This window comes from Nannospalax galili, unplaced genomic scaffold, assembly GCF_000622305.1.
Source record: "Nannospalax galili isolate Female #2095 unplaced genomic scaffold, S.galili_v1.0 scaffold156, whole genome shotgun sequence".
Taxonomy (NCBI): Eukaryota; Metazoa; Chordata; class Mammalia; order Rodentia; family Spalacidae; genus Nannospalax; species Nannospalax galili.
Window position 1 is genome coordinate 438,114 of NW_008337625.1, and position 13,260 is coordinate 451,373.

Consider the following 13,260-nt stretch of genomic DNA (forward strand, 5'->3'; position numbering starts at 1 on the left):
ATGTAGACCAGGCTGGCCTTGAACTCACAGAGATCCACTTGCCTCTGCCTCCCAAGTGCTGGGATTAAAGGCGTGCACCACCACGCCCAGCTATTATTTTCAATTTTATGTGTATGAGTGTATTGCCTGCATGTATGTAAGTACACCTGAATTATGCAATGCCCGAGGAAGTCAGAAGAGGAGGTTGGACTCCCTGGAACTAGAGTTATAGATGGTTGTTAGCTGCCATGTGGGTGTTGGGATTCAAACCTGGGCCCTCTGCATGAGCAGCCAGTACTCTTAACCTGCTGAGCCATCTTTCTAACCCCTTAAATTTTTTTTTTTTTTTTTTGGTCTTTTTGAGACAGAGCCTCCCTGTAGCCCCAGCTGTCCTGTATTCACTATGGAGACCTGGCTGGCCTTGAACTCACAGAGATCAGGCTGCCTCTGCCTCTCTAGTGCTGGGATTAAGGGCGTGTGCCGCCACACCTGGCTGACCCCTTAAATTTTTTAAAAATTTGTTTTATTTTATATGTGTGTTTTGCCTGCATGTAAGTGCACCACATATGTATAATACCCTTGGAGGCCAGAAGAGGGTGTCAGATCCCCTAGAACTGGAGTTATGGATGGTTGTTAACTATCATGTAGGTGGTAGGAATCAAACCCAGGCCCTCTGCAAGAACAGCCAGTGCTCTTAGCTGCTGAGCCATTACTCCAGCACCTCCCCATGCATAAAAAATTTTTTTGTTGACACCAGGTCTCCCTATGCAGCTAGCTTTGGCTATCCTGGATCTTGCTATATAGCCCAAGCTGGCCTTTAACTCAAAGTCCTTCTCCCATAGCCTCCCAAATGCAGGGATTACAGGCATGAGCCATTATAACTGGCTTTCTTCTATTTATTTAATTAAACTAATTACTTTTTGGTTTTTAGAGACAAGGTCTCACTCTGTAGCTCAGGCTGGCCTAGAACTCATGACAATCCTCCTGCTTCAGTTTTCTGGGTATTGGAGTCACAGGTATGAGCTATCATGCCCAGCTTATTGTGCCTGATTTATGAAGTTGTAAGTAGGTATGGACAGGAAAAAGCATATTGTACATAGGGTTTGAGATTATCTGAGGGTTCAGATATCCACTGGGTATCTTGGAACATATTCCCAATGGATAAGAGGAGGCTATTATATATTGCTAATTCTATTAGTGATTCATATTAATGTACAATACACATCAACAGGTGGAACAGAACTCAGACCTTTGTTTTTCAGGTTCCTACGGGAAATATACTACTAATAAAAACTTGTTCTGATATTAAACAATTGTAGTTGATAGACTTTTTAATTTTAATTTTTGACATTTTGGTTGTTAGCCTTACTCTTTAATGGCTGTGCCATCTCTCCAGCCCTTATTTTTATTTTTGTTGCTGGTTATTGAACCCAGTGCCTCACACATGCTAAGCAAGAGCTCTTCCACTCAGCTTTACTCATAATGTCAAGCACCCAGAGGTGCTGATCCTGTTATTTGCTTAGTTTTTTTTTGTTGTTGTTTTCCTTATGGAGATAAACATGTACTGGGTTGGCCTGAGAAATCTTCCTTTCTTTCACATAGATTTTATTGGCTTCAATGCACTATCTGAACCTCAGATATATTTTTGTTGTTATCCTTTTTTTTTATTTTTTGGTCTTTTTGAGACAGGGTCTCCCTGTAGCCTGAGCTGTCCTGGATCGCACTATGTAGATCAGGTGGCCTTGAACTCATAGAGATCCACCTGCCTCTGACTCCCAAGTGCTGGGATTAAAGGTATGTACCACCATGCCTGGCCCTGTTACTCTTTTTTTTTTTTTTTAAGGTTTTTCTTGTTTTTTATTTTTTTATGTGTATGAATGTTTTGTCTGCATGTATGTGTGTAAGTGCCCTGATATACCCATGGAAGCCAGGCTTCAGGTCTGAAACTGGAGTTACAGGTGGTTGTTAGCTGCCATAAGGGTGCTGGGAACTGAACCCAGGTCATCCGGAAGAGCAGCCAGTGCTCTGAACTGCTGAGCCATCTCTCCAGCTCCTCTCTTATTATCCTTGTTTAGATTGGTCTTCTTGTTCAATAGAATTTGCTATAATTATGAATATAACTTATTATAGCTGCTCTTGCTGTGATAGATTTTATATTGATGTAAGGCTTACTTATATAATTTGCATAACTGATGCAGTTTAACTATTATGTAGAAATTAGTATTTGTGGTCAGGCATGATGGTGCACAATAATAACACTTTGGAGATGGAGGTGGGAGGATCAGGGCTTCAAGGTCATCCTTGGCTACATAGCATGTTTGAGGTAAGCCTGCTTTATAGGAGACCCTCTCTTAAAAAGAAAACAAAGCAAAACCAAATACTTATGAAATTATTTATTTATGATGGTACAGTAATCTCTATCAGTATGTATTAGTCACTTTTCTGTTGCTGTAATAGAAACACTGACCAAAGCAATTTGTAGAAGGAAGAGTTTATTTAAGCTTACGATTCCAGGGGAATTACAGTCCATCATGGCAGGGAGGCATGGTGGCTGGAAGTGGCTGGAGCAGGAGCAGCAGAAGCTAAGCTCTCACATCATCATGCAGGCACAGGAAGCAAGAGAGGGACTAGAGATCTGGCAAGGCTTAAGAACTCCCTAAGCCCATCCCCAATGACATGCTTCCTCCAGGATAGCCACACCTTCTAAAGCCTCCCAAAACAGCGCCATCATCTGGGGACAAAATGTCCAAATACTTGAAGCCTATGGGGGACATTTTCATTCAAACCACCACACAGTGTTTGTTATGGAAACGTGAATTTATATAGGTTTATTGAGATATAGCCTCATGTTGTACTTCAGATTAGCCTCAAATTTTCCATGTATTGTCAAGGTTGGACTTGAACATGTCATTTTCCTGCTGTAGCTTCCCCAGTGTTGAGATTATAATTATGAAAAAAGATAAAAACAGGAGCCAGGGAGATGGCCCAGTGGGTAAAGTGCTTGTCATACATGCCTGATGACCTGAGATTGAGCCTCAGAACTCACATAAAAGTGGCAGGAAAAACCTGACTCCCAAAAGTTGTCCTCTGACCTCCACACATAAACTTCCAAATGAGCACACCTATGTACATTGTCTCGTATGTGAGTGTGCACACAATAAACATTTAAACATTTTTTTACTTATTTTTATTTTTATGTATATGAACGTATTGCCTGCATGTTTGTAAGTGCACCCACCTGTGTTGTGCAGTGCTCAATGAGGTCAGAAGGTGGTGTTGGATCCCCTGGAACTGGAGTTACAGATAGTTGTAACAGACAGCTGCCATGTGGGTTCTGGGAATCAGACCCAGGTCCTAACCTCTAAGCCATCTCTCCAATCCCCATAAATAAAAATTTTTGAAAAGAGAACAAAAATGAAAACAATACATCTGTTGGCCACCATGCCTGTTTCAAATTTCAGGGAGTTTTTATGACTTTAATAATATTTCTGTTCTAAACTCTTTCCATAAATAGGAGTATTTTCTGCATTGCGTGCTGTTCCCCAAAAGGAAGGATACCTTGGCTTGTACAAAGGAAATGGCGCAATGATGATTCGAATCTTTCCCTACGGTGCAATCCAGTTCATGGCGTTTGAGCATTACAAAACGGTAATTGAATTTTCTCTCTTTGGATATTATGTTTACTACCAGTCATTTGTTGTGAATTTTTAAAGTATTTATTTATTTGTGTGTGTATGTGTGCGGGCGTGTGCATGTGTGTGTGTGCACGCACATGCACAAGCACATTCCGTGGTGCACATGTGGAAGTCAGAGGACAACTTATGGGAGTCGGTTCTCTCCTCCATCGTGGTTGTCCTGGGATTGAACATAGGTTGTCAGACTTGGTCAGGTGCCTTTACCTGCTGAGGCATCTCACCTGCCCTTACATTTTTGTTATTTTGAGGCATTGTCTCCTTGTGAAACATAGGCCAAACTTGAACTGGTGATCTTTGTGCCTCAGCCTCTCCAGTGCTAGGATTATCAGTGCTCCAGCGTGCTTTGAATTGGATTTTTTTTTTTTTTTCAGTGTTAGGACTTGAACCTAGGACCTTGTGCTGGTGGTTTGAACTTTAAAGTTACTTTGGATGAACTGGTGTGCTGCTACCCCTGAGTATTAGAGATCAAACTTTGGTTCTCATACTTGTGTGGCAAACACTTTTCCAACTGAGCCATCTCCTCAACTGCTGTTTGTTTTGAGACAGTCTGGAATTTACCATGTAAGGCTAGCCTCAAACTTAACTATGGAACCAAAGCTGGCTTCAAATGCTTGATCTTTCTGCATTTACCTCTTGAGTGCTTGGATTGTAGGCATATAACACCATGCAAAATCTAAAGCCCTAGCTGGCCTGGAACTCACTATGTAGCCTCTGCCTCCCAAGTGCTGGGATTAAAGGCATGTGCCACCACACCCGGTTTAAAGTGTCTTTCTAAAGGATAAAAATTGGGCTGGTGAGATAGTTCAGGGGTAATGGTGCCTGCTACCAAGACTGACAACTTGAATTCAGTCCCCAGGACCCACAAGGTAGAGATAGCTGACTCCCACAGTTGTCCCCTGACCTCTGTGTATGTGCCATGGCATATGCATGCCTACACATAATAAAATAAATGTAAAAGAATTTTTAAAAAGATAAAATACTAATAATTTTTAATGTGCTTTAAAATTAAAAATTTTCATTTATGTGTATATGTGTGTGTCTGTGTAAGTGTGTGACACATGTGTACAAGTGCCTGTGGAGGCAAGAAGAGGGCGTTGGATTCCCTGGAGTTGGTGTTACAGGAGGTTAAGAGCACCTGATGTGAATGCTGGGAGCTGATCTTGGGTCCTCTGGAAGAGCAGCAAGGGCTTTTAACAGCGGAACCATCTCTCTAGTTTCTTTAATATGCTAGTTGCAGGAGAGGAACGCTGTGGCTTTGGATTTTCTTTTGCTATATATATGTACAAACATATGCATGCATAGTTTCATATTTTGCTGTTCTGGGAATCAAACCCCGAGCCTTGAGCATCCTAGGCAAACATATCAATAAACTATATCCCCAGCCCTGGACGTTCTTATTAAATAAGTGAAACTATGTTATGAAAGTCAATTATTTTAGAGATTTTAGAGTAATGCTGAGTTAACAGCTTTTCCTGTCATATCTGTTAAATTTCTTTTATCCTTTCTAACTTTATCTTTTTTTTTGAGACAGGGCCTCTCTGTAGCCCCAGCTGGCCTGGAACCCACTAGGTAGACCAGGCTGGCCTTGAACTCACAGAGATCCACCTGCCTCTGCCTCCCCAGTGCTGGGATTAAAGGTGTACACAAGGAAGCATGTCTTCTAATTTTATCTTAACACATAAAAGAGTATCTCATTGGGCCTGGCATGGAGGTGCATGCCTTTATTCCCAGCACTCGGGAGGCAGAGGCAGATGGATCTCTGTGAGTTCAAGGTTAGCCTTATCTACATAGTGAGTTGAGGCGAGCTGGGGCTACAGGGAAACCCTGTCTCAAAAAGAACAAAAAAAAAGTATCTCATTTAATTTGGTGTTTCTGGTTTCTAGTTCATTACCACAAAGTTGGGAGTTTCCGGTCATGTACACAGATTAATGGCTGGATCCATGGCAGGTAAGGGAGTAGGTACATCTTTATTTTTGAGAAATTGATTTTCTATTAAAATACTTAATTTTATTTAGATTTGAGAGTAGTGCTGTTGTTATCCAGTATTCTGTTAGTCTCTTTAACTGATTGCAGTTTACATTTTGTTCTGATTTAAGTATAAATCAAATGTTCTGGTTAATTTATAGCTAGTATCTTTGATTATATACCTTTAATCACCTTCAGATGTAACATTGGAAATTTTATCAAAGTAGAAAGCAGATTTTTAAATGATCATATTACTATGTCTTATTTTGTTAGCCTTAGCCTTTAATGGCTACACTATCCCTCCAGCCCAGAAAAGAGGTGGCTCAGCAGGGGAAGGCACTTGCCACTAAGCCTGATTGCCTGAGTTTGATCCCTGGGACACACATGGTGGAAAGAGAGAACTGATTCCCACAAGTTGTTCTCTGACCTACATAGGTGCACCATGACATGAATGTACCCTCTCTACATGCATTCACATGCAAGTTATCTAAGTAAAAATGAAATTAAATTTAAGGGGATGGAATTGAGTCCTGGCTACTCTTGCAGAAAATCTGAGTTCAGTTCCCAACGTCCACATCAGGTGATTAACAACAGTCCATAACTCGAGTTCTAGGGGATTTGACCCCTTCATCTGGCCTCTTCAGGCATTGCATACATGGGTGCACTTACATGCATGCAGGCAAAAACACTTATACACCTAAGACAAAATAAATAAAATCTTTTAAAAATATTTAGACTGGGCATGGTGTTCCACACAGTTAATCCCAGCAGTAGGGAGGCAAACGCAAGTGGATCCTATGAGATAGAGGCCAGCCTGGTCTACATGGTGAGTTCTGGGTTAATTGGGGCTACAGGGAGACCCTGTCTCAAAAAAAAAAAAAAAAAGTTTTTTAAACCTTGTGTGGTAGTATACACCTTTGATCCTAGCACTCAGGAGACAGAGGCAGGTGGATCTCTATGTGAGCTGAAGGCCAGCCAGGGAATACATAGTGAGATTCTGTCTCAAAATCCCAAATAAATAAGTAAATAAATAGATAGATAGATAATAAATTAATTAATTAATTAATTAATTTTTTGGTCTTCTTGAGCCTCAGGTCCAGGGGCTTGTTTTTCGCCCTTGTGGAGTTCCTGATGGTAAGAACATAGGCCATGGATTTGTAGATAACCGGGACCTTGGAGAGCTTGGACTACCTGCCACTTTAGGGTCCTGCAACAATGATAGCTCCACCTTCAGGTCCTCTTGCTCTTTCAGCAGCACCTCCTTTTGCTCTGGAAGGTCCCAGGCCCTCTCTTGGTCTTCGTGGCTGTGCTAGCTGCTGCCACCACCTGATCCAAGGGAAAGAGGCGTTTCCGTTTGTAGATAAAGACATTATTTCATATAAAATTAATAAGTTGCTAATTAGGACAAAGCAAATTTAAAAAAAAATTTTTTTAAATTTTTTATTTTTTATCTTTTAGAGACAGGGTCTCCCTGTAGCCCCAGCTGGCCTGGAACTCACAGAGATCCGCCTGCCTCTGCCTCCCAAGTGCTGGGATTAAAGTTGTGCACCACCACGCCTGGCCTCATATATTCTTTTTAAAATATTTTCTTTCTTTATTTTATTTATATTTTATTTTATGTATATGAGTGTATTGCCTGCATGTAAGTAAGTGCACCCGTGTCATGCAGTACCCATGGAGGACAGAAAAGGGTGTGGGATCCCCTAGAACTGGAGTTATGGATGGTTGTTAGCCACCATCTGGGTGCTCTGCAAGAGCAGCCAGTGTTCTTTTGTGTTTTGTAAATGTTGTTACTTTATTTTTTTTTCATTTTATTTATTATTTTTATTTTATGTGTATGTGTGTATTGCCTGCATGTAGGTAATTGCACCTATGTCGTGCAGTGCCCGCAGAGGTCAGGAGAGGCTGTTGGATCCCCTGGGACTGGAGTTACAGACAGTTGTTACCTGTCATGTGGGTGGTGGGGATTCGAACCCGGCTCTTCTGCAAGAACAACCAGTGTTCTTAACCACTGAGCCATCTCTCCAACCCCCCAACCAGTGTTCTTAACAGCCAAGCCATGGCTCCAGCAAATATTCTGGTTTTGTTTGTGGGTTTGTTTTATTTATCATTTCATAATGTAGGCTAGCTTGGAAGTCCCTATATAACCCAGGCTGGCCTTGGTGATCCTCCTGTCTCAACCTCCTAAATGTCAGCAATGACATAATTTTTTTGAGAGGGTGGTCTTTGGAGGCAAAGACTCACTATGTAGCCCAGGCTAAGCCTGAACTCAGTAATCCTGCCTCAGTCTCCCAAGTGCTAGAATTGCAGTCATGTGCCACACACCCAGTTCTATATGCTGGAGTCCAGTATTTCAACTTACACTCCAAATTCCTTCTATAAATAGGATCATTCCTGACTCATTTGAATATTTGTCTACACACATGTGGGAAACATCTGTATTTTTCTTTTCTGTCTTGTGTGAATTCTGTTTTTTTTTTTAATTCTTCCTTTTCTATTGATGATACTGCATTTTGCATTCTTCTTGGGAAGCTAGGTCATTATGTTAGGCAGTTAGACATTCTTTCAATGCAGGCTTTCCTTTCTGGCATTTTACTACTGTAGTGTTCCAGAGTCCTTGCAGCATGTGGTGCTATCTTGCTCTTCTTCAGAACATCTCTCTCTGGCCTTTCCCCCTATTATTTTAGGGATCAGAATGTCTTTTTCACCATGTAGAGAAGCTGCTCCAGGCTGTCGAGCACCTTCTTGGCTGGCAGAAAGGGCAAATGACAGCAAGGAAAGCTGGTGAGAGGAGAGGCAGCTGCAGCCAAGTGATCGGAGCTACAGCCAGTGTTTACTAGAATGTGCTGTGCACTCTGCGTTAGAGACTCAGAAAGGATTGGAAGCACTGTTCCCAAATACTTTTGTTGTTTTTAGGTTTGGGGATGTAGTTCAGTGGCATATTGCTTGTTTTGCATGCATGAGACCCAAGATTGAATCCCTACTACTATTGGAAAAATGAAAAGGAAGGCAAATACTTTATTTTGTTGTTGGTTTGATTTTTGGAGACCAGGTTTCATGACTGGCCTCACTATATACAGCTGATGATGATCTTGAATTCTCCATCTTCCAACCTCTGTCTTTTGAGTGCTGGGATTATAGGCAAGCCTGGCTCTCCTAAATACTCTCTATTTTTGTTTGTTTTGTTTTAAGACAGGGTCTCATTCTGTAGAAGACTGTCTTGGAACTCACTTTGTAGGATGGATTCAAACTCTCTGATATATTTCTTCCCAGCCTCCTAAGTGCTGGTATTATGGGTATGAAACATCATACTTTATTTTATTTTATTGGTCTTTTAGAGACAGGGTCTCCCTGTAGCCCCAGCTGGCTTGGAACTCACTATGTAGACCAGGCTAGCCTTGAACTCACAGAGCTCTGCCTGCCTCTGCCTCCCAAGTCCTGGGATTAAAGGCATGCGCCACCACTCCTGGCCCTTCAAATACTTTATATTTTAAAAGGAATTGTATCCCCCCTGAGCCCAGGCTAGAATTCAGAAGTAACAAACTTCTATATTTGAATGAATTACTTTTCTGAGTTGGTGGTCCAACCCTGTTTTGTGTTTTGAGACAGGGTCTCATATATCCTATGGTTGGCCTTCAGTTTGCTCTGTAGCTGAGGATAACATTTAATGCCTAATCCTTCTGCATCTGTTTCCTAAGAGTTAGGATTACGGTTGTATGCCATCCCACCTGGCTCCTAGGTTTTGTCTCTATTTAAGTTTTGACTCTATTTAAGTGCCACATGTGCGTGCAGTTCCTCAGGAGGCCAGAAGAGGGTGTTGGGTCCCCTGGAACTTGAGTTAAAGACCATTGTTAGCTCCCATGTGGGCGCTAGGAATGAAGCTATTGTCCTCTGTAAGAGCAGCCAGTGCTCTTAACCACTGAGCCATCTCTCCAGCTGAAGTTCTCAGTTTCATGACTGAAGAAGAAAATAGTTTGCCCAGTCACAAGTTGAAAGTACAGTTTGACTTGGTTGAGCCTCTATTTCCTGGTAGGTAAAGATAGTCTGCTGTTGTATTAGACTGTAAAATGAGGGAAGAGAAAAGTTGTCACCAGCAGAATTTTAAAAGTTTGTGGTTTCCAGAGCTGGGCATGGTGGTGCAGGCCTTTAATCTCAGCAACTGGGAGGCAGAGGCAGGTGGATCTCTGTGAGATCAAGGCCAGCCTGTTCTGTGTAGTGAGTTCCAGGCCAGCTATGACTACAGGGAGACTCTGTCTCAAAAAGATAAAAAAAAAAAAAAGAAGTTTGTAGTTTCCCCTATTTTATCATGGTGGACTTTTTTGGCCTTGTTATAAAGTAGTGCTCAGAGGCACAGTAACTAGTAGGAGTGGAGAAAAGGGGCCCAAGGGGGAGGTAGTACCTTCATGAGTTAAATTAAGTCAGCCTCTGAGTGACTGGTATGTTTGCCAGTCTGAGTACTTGTCCAAAGCTGAGCCACCACTTTGTGTGACACTCTCCAATAACCTCCTTGATTGTGTTTCCTTTTTTACTGTTTGAATTCCTTTTTTTTTGTTTTTTTTAGCCCAGGCTAGTCTGGAACTCCTTATGCAGACCAGGCTGGGATTAAAGGCATGGGCCACTACACCCGGCCAACATTTGAATTCTATAGTATTGATGAGCAGGAAAGGGAGAGATGAGAATGGAGAATTCTGGGGTGATTTGGTTTTCAAGGACAAGGATCAAAAAACGAATCCTCAGCCAGTGAGATGTCTCAGTAGGTAAAGACACTTGCTGCTAAGCCTGAAGACTTGCATTTGATTCCTGGGACCATATGGTGGAAGGAGAGAACTTATTCCTGCTTGTTTTCCTCCAACCTCCACACATAGGCCAAATTAGCTAAAATTAGAAATGTTGTTTCTGTTGTTGTTGTTGCTGTTATTTTGTTTTATTTTTTTTTGAGATAAGGTCTCCCTGTAGCCCCAGCTGGCCTGGAACTCTCTATGTAGACCAGGCTGGTCTCGATCTTATGGAGATCTGCCTGCCTCTGTCTCCCGAGTGCTGGGACTAAAGGTGTGCACCACTATACCTGGCTTGAGACCGTTTATTTAGTCAATATCAAATTCGCCTAAAGTCTAAAAGGAAGGTATCTTACTGAACTGGATATAAATAAGTGGTAGGATACATTTATTTCTATAGAACCTCATAATCCTCTTTTCCTCTGGAATGACACTGAAGATCTTGGTGTCATTATCGGCCACTACCCCATGCAGTATTACAGGTACAAGAACAATGTCTGCCCAAAGTCCCTTCTTCAAAGGTGGTCCTGATGCTAAGATCTCCATCTTTGACCTGGGGTGGAAGGTTACTTTGTGACCACTTGGTGTCAGATGAATTGGTGTCAGATGAATCTGCTTCTGCAGCTCTGGAAGCCACCTATATTGTGCCAATTACCTGGCAAAGATGGTGTCCATGTTCAAGTGCGGCCCCACCTTTTCTGCACCATCTGCTTCACAAGATGCTATCCTGTGCTGGGGCTGACAGGTTCATGGGGAATCTTTGGAAAGCCCAAGGCAGTGGCACAGGTAATCCCATTGGCCAGGTAATCATGGCCATTGCACCATGCTGCAGAATAAGGAACATGTGATCGAGGCCCTGCATGGGGCCAAGTTCAGGTTCCCTGGACACCACATCTGAAGGATGTGAGGCTTTAATGCAGGTGAATTTTGAAGACCTGGCATTGGAGAAGCAGCTCATCCCAAATGGATATGGGTCCGACATCTCCCCAGTTGTGGCCCCCTGGACAAATAGGGCCTGCACTTGTGAGGACTTCCATTTTATTCAGCAGTCATGTTCACTAATAATCTTTTATCCAATAAAAAACATACACCCTCACTATCTGTTTACACTGTACCGTTTTGGTGCCAGCAGTATGATTTCACAATGAGAAGAGCCTGAGGAGATTTTTAAGCTGACACTCACCACATTGCTTTCCAATTGCTGCTGCTGCATAATGTGATCATTTATTCCCTAATGTCACCTTTGCTCATTGGGCTTCATCATTTCTTTTTTAAATTTATTTATTTTTGGTCTTTTTATTTTGAGACAGGGTCTCCCTGTAGCCCCAGCTGGCCTGGAACTCACCTTGTAGACCAGGCTGGCCTGGAACTCAAGAGATCTGCCTGCCTCTCCTCCCAAGTCCTGGGGTCAAAGGCGTGTGCCACCATGCCCAGCTGGGCTTTATCACTTCTTCAGTCCTGAGAATGCTACTGACAGGGAGGATATATATGTGTGTGTGTGTGTGTGTGTGTGTGTGTGTGTGTGTGTAGTGCATGTGTGCACGTTTTCTCTACATTTACGTTTCTACTTTCTTTTTAGGTATGACAGCAGTTATCTGTACTTACCCTCTTGATATGGTTAGGGTCCGCCTAGCCTTCCAGGTGAAAGGGGAACACACTTACTCAGGAATTATTCATGCATTCAAAACAATTTATGCAAAGGTATTTCACCCTACTTTTCTAATTTATGATATGCCTTTTTATATTTAGGAAAGTATTTTGAATAATATCTATCTCTTCCTTTATTTGAAATGAATGATACTGGGTTGGGGATATAGATCAGTGGTATAGTGCTTGCCCAGCATATATAAGGCTGGGCTTTGATCTCTAGCACCACAGGAAAAAGGAGGGGTGAAGTTGAGAGGGAAAGGGAGGGAGGGAGGGAAGAAGAGGCAGTTATTAATAATAATTCTGAAAAGCCCATCTGGTGTTTCAGATTGACCCTAGGAGAGTTCTCACTGTGCTGTGTGCTTTATTCTAGATGCCTACCATAGTGAGGGTATTATAATCTTATTTCTGATTTTCCTTCATTCAAAGGAAGGAGGTTTCCTTGGATTCTATAGAGGTCTGATTCCTACTATTTTAGGAATGGCTCCATATGCAGGTATGACAGATTGGACACAATCTTGCTTTGTGTTTATGTTTCCAGGTTTAAGTGGTAATAGGAAAAGATGCTACTGAAAATGGCTTCTACTGAATAAATGATGAAGATAAAATTATCATTCATATATATCAATAGTCCTAATAAACATTGAGTAGAGTAATTGGAAATTAAATGATTTTCAGAGTAAACAAAAATATATAGCTATTAACATATGATGCTTAGAAAAACATCCTGATCCTCATGCTTTTAACTCCCAAGTGCTGTGTTGATGGGGCAGGTTCCACTAAGCCTCGCTTTATAAGATTTTTTAAAAAATTTTATTGCGTTTATGTATTTATTGTGTGTATTTGTATGTGTATGCTAACACATATATCAGGATGCACAAATGGAGGTCAGAGGACAACTTCTAGGAGTTGGTTCTCTCCCTCTACCTTGTGAGATCTGGGGATTAAATTCAGGTCATCAGACTTGGCAGCAAATGCCTTTTCCTGCTGAGTCTTCTTGCCATCCCATGTCTTTATTTATTTATTATTTATTTATTTATTTTATTTTTGTTTGGTTGTTGACATATAATCTGTCAACGTGGTCATTATGAGTTTTGGAATTATGCATTTTCCCTTTAGCTGTTTTTTAGATTTCCTGTTTTTTGTTTTTTTTTTCGTTTCTGAGGTTTCAGTATTGTCATCCGATTGAAATAATTTTT

The 13,260-nt window shown here is 41.6% G+C and overlaps 1 protein-coding gene across 3 annotated transcripts in view; it reads left to right on the forward strand.

The window, feature by feature from the left end:
• The window catches only part of Slc25a16 (solute carrier family 25 member 16), a 32,687-nt gene that overhangs the window by 6,111 nt on the left and 13,316 nt on the right, over nt 1-13,260 (forward strand). For 2 of the 3 annotated variants that reach the window (XM_029563359.1, XM_008832647.3), the window contains exons 3-6: nt 3,494-3,627; nt 5,558-5,621; nt 11,994-12,115; nt 12,491-12,557. In XM_029563359.1, the coding sequence (XP_029419219.1) occupies nt 3,494-3,627; nt 5,558-5,621; nt 11,994-12,115; nt 12,491-12,557 (387 nt within the window). The remainder of the gene's footprint in view (nt 1-3,493; nt 3,628-5,557; nt 5,622-11,993; nt 12,116-12,490; nt 12,558-13,260) is intronic. The other variant, XM_029563360.1, reaches the window with a different exon arrangement.